Source organism: Pinus tabuliformis, chromosome 9 (assembly GCF_031772625.1).
Source record: "Pinus tabuliformis cultivar Carrire ecotype Pingquan chromosome 9, CPIR1, whole genome shotgun sequence".
NCBI lineage: Eukaryota > Viridiplantae > Streptophyta > Pinopsida > Pinales > Pinaceae > Pinus > Pinus tabuliformis.
In genome coordinates, this window is record NC_142307.1 from 232,892,693 (window position 1) to 232,896,328 (window position 3,636).

Sequence of the window (3,636 nt, forward strand, 5' to 3'; positions counted from 1 at the left end):
TATCAATGGAACAATTTGGGTTCCTGGATGGCAGACAGATCCATGAAGCCATTGGGGTTGCCTAGGAGGTTATCCACAGTATCAAAATGAAGAAAAATAAGGGAGCTATTCTTAAAATTGACCTTTCCAAATCATATGACAGAATCAGCTGGCTATATCTAAGGATGCTACTAACACATGTGGGCTTCAGCTATCCTTTCGTCAGTTGGATCATGGGGTGCATCACAAATGTTAGCTTTGCAGTTCTGGTCAACGGAGCAGCCTCCCCCTTCTTCAACAGCCAGAGAGGCCTCAGACAAGGGTGCTCATTGTCCCCCCTCCTGTTCCTCCTTGTGGCAGAAGGGCTCAGTAGACTGATTCACAAAGCCAGAAGAGAGGGAAAGGTAAAAGGTATCGAGGTTGCAATTAATATCTTCATCACTCACCTTCTTTTCGTTGATGATAGTTTGATTTTCACTAATGGTACTGGTAGTGAATTAAAGGAGTTAAAATGTATCTTTGATCTATTTCTAAAAGCAACAGGAATGCAGATTAATTCTGGGAAATCACAAGTTTGTATGCCAGATTTTGAAAGAAGGAGAAGGAATCAAATGGCTGAACTATTTCCTTTCCCTAGTCAACCTCTGGAAGTTCCATTCAAATATCTGGGCTTTTGGCTAAAGCCTGATGCCTATAAAAAAGATGATTGGAACTGGCTCATAGCAAAGATAGAAACCCGAATATCTCACTGGAGCTTTAGATGGCTGTCCAGAGCTGGTAGATTGACCCTTCTTAAATCAGTCCTATTAGCTATCCCAGTGTATTGGGCAGCCCTAACTTGGATCCCCAAAGGAGTAATGGAGAAAATTAGAAGAATTTGTTGCAGATTCCTATGGGCAGGCAACAAGGATTCATCGGGTTTACCTTGGGTGGCTTGGGACAAAGTCGCCAGACCTAAAGAATGGGGAGGATGGGGGATAAAAAGACTCCCTGAGTTCAGCATCTCATTAGCAGCAAAATCAGGGTGGAGGCTAATAACCATGGAAAATCTGTGGACCAGGGTGGTGAAAAGGAAGTATATAGACCCAATGCCTTTGGAAGATTAGATCCGGAGTCAAAACAAGAAGGTAAAAAATTCTTCAGTAGTCTGGAAGGCCACGGTGGAAGCCTTTTCAGTGATTGAGCAAGGATTAGCTTGGAAAGTGGGAGATGGGAGACAGGTCAGGATTGGTAGGGACCCTTGGATAGGATGCAATGAAGCTTATGCCTTATCCCTAGGGCTTCTTCGACACCTTGATTCAAAAGGTATTTCATCACTAAATCAGGTGGAAAAAGTGGGTTAGTCCACGATCTGGGGACAGGCTTGGAAGGATGATGAAGAACTTGGGTTAAACATTAGATGGAAGAATGAATGGGCGGGGTTCATTAAAGAATTGCAAAGATCCAATATTAGGATTAAGGATGAACCTGATTGCTTGTTATGGGCACATAGCAATTCTGGGGAGTATTCTCCTAAAGATGGTTATTCTTTTCTAATGGGAAAGAAAGGCTGGGGAGTTTCGGATTGGTGGGAAAAAGATATATGGAAATTAAAATGCCCTGCCAAGTCTAGGCTCTTTCTTTGGGGCATACTAAAATGGAAGGTTCCAACATGGGAAACATTACAGAAAAGGTTTTTATTTGGGCCAGGGCGATGCCCCTTATGTAAATCTGATGAGGAAACCACCAATCATCTCTTCACCACCTGTGTTCTCTCAAGGAAGATCTGGGAGGAGGTCACTGCTCTTCTTAAGGTTAAATCTCAGTGGGGGCAAGATCCTTTGGATGATGCTTGGAGGAAATGGTGGAAATCCTATCCGAAGGGAATATGAGGAATCTGCCACTTATTTTCTGTTGGGGAGTTTGGCTTGCTAGAAACAAGAGTCTGTTTCATGATAAGGATACACCTTCCTCTGTCACAGCCACTAATATCTCAGCCATTTATTCAGCTTTGCCTCCTCCCGAGGACAAAAATTCCAAAACAAAACAAAAACATATCAATATTCAGGAGGGTATTCCGTGTGGCTATTTTGATGGGGCCTCCCAAAATAATAGAGCTGGAGCAGGACTGTATATCCACATCAATCCGGAACATTCTTTAAAAGCTTCTATTGGTTTGGGTACTGGCACAAACAACTTCGCTGAACTCTCGGCCTTGAGATACCTCTTATGCTGGCTTCATTACAGAAACATCAACACCATTCAGATTTTTGGAGACTCACAAAATGTCATAAATTGGGTCAATGGATATGCAAATTGTCAAAACCAGATTTTGAAAACAATTGTTGAAGAAATTTCTTATCTGAAGTCTTATTTTAACAGGTTTTCAATTTGCCATATATACAGGGACAGGAATGAGGAGGCAGATCAGCTATCTAAGGCTGGTCTACAACAGGATCCGGGCAGCTGGGCGATAGAAGAAACCAGACAGGGGCAGTCTTTCAGAACAGATCAGCCCCCTTATGCACAGGCTCTTTGATCTCAGTAAATATCTACATTTTTGACAGCTTTTTTCTCAGATTTTGTATATCGGCTTTTGTCTTTGTATATACTTTTTCCTTTACAGACTTCAGTACCAGCTTATAGCATATAGATATCAGACTATATTTAAAACTTTTTTTTTATATTAGCACTGGACGACAGACATTTACAGTTTTTGGTTTATTTGGGGTTGTTTATCCTTCTGAGAAGGTGACCCCAGGATTACTTATGTCATGTTGTTATACTGTTTTTACATCCTCCCGGGAGGAAGACTCCATCAGTTTTTACATATCTCAGCAGAATAGCTCCCTATGGGTTGAGCAGAATGTGTTCTTATTGAGCCACTTCATGGCTTTTGAACAATATGTACAAAAACGTTTTACAGTAATAATAAAAAGTTGTGCTTTTTTCCTCGGAAAAAAAAAAAAAAGCAGAGAAAGAAGCGCAAGAGAAGGAGGATGCTCCAGAAAAGCCTGGAACAAAGAACGGAAGAAATTCTCGACACAGGGAGTTGCCCATACAACACGGCTCCTAACTCACTCAGTCATTCGCACGACCAGAAACCAAAATAGCAACAACAAAATCAGTTCGAGAAGAATCTGGGTTGTGCTAAGTATATACGCAGCGAATACACCCAGCTAGAGAAAGATTTTCGAAAATATCTTCTGGTCTGTCAGAAGGAGTTTCCAGATCTTGTTATTTCCACTTTCATCTCCCGAGCGAAAGAAGAAGGCAGCCAGCCGACTCTTCCCAGGCAAACGTTGCACTGTTTACAACACTAAAGGGAATATACAGAAACGGTCAGAAATTAGATTTAAGTTTTAGAAATAAATTTGCTTTTAGTAAAGGGCGGTGATTTGAAGCCGTTTCCCTAAATTCGTGTAAATAAGATTAATTAGTTAGCAGTATTTAACCCTTCTCATGGCATTTAGAGAAGGGTCCGGAAATCTGTCAAAAAACTTGTCCTCAGAACATGCACTTCTACACCCTCGGAGGAGGTTTTTGATGAATGGATGGATCGAGATTTATTTATGTTTGCATTTTAATGTCTGTTACTGATGTTGCACTTCTGTACTCTTAGCAGATATTAGAACAAGTAGAAATAAGTCATTATTGCTTGAAGTTTATTAGTGAAGT

General features: G+C 41.1%; 1 protein-coding gene across 1 annotated transcript; it reads left to right on the forward strand.

Moving 5' to 3' along the window:
• Positions 1 to 1,819: 1,819 nt before the first annotated feature.
• On the forward strand, positions 1,820 to 2,497 carry LOC149148044 (uncharacterized). Its single transcript, XM_089442054.1, has one exon. It carries the CDS (start codon positions 1,820 to 1,822, stop codon positions 2,495 to 2,497), a length of 678 nt encoding a protein of 225 aa, XP_089298180.1.
• Positions 2,498 to 3,636: the final 1,139 nt, after the last annotated feature.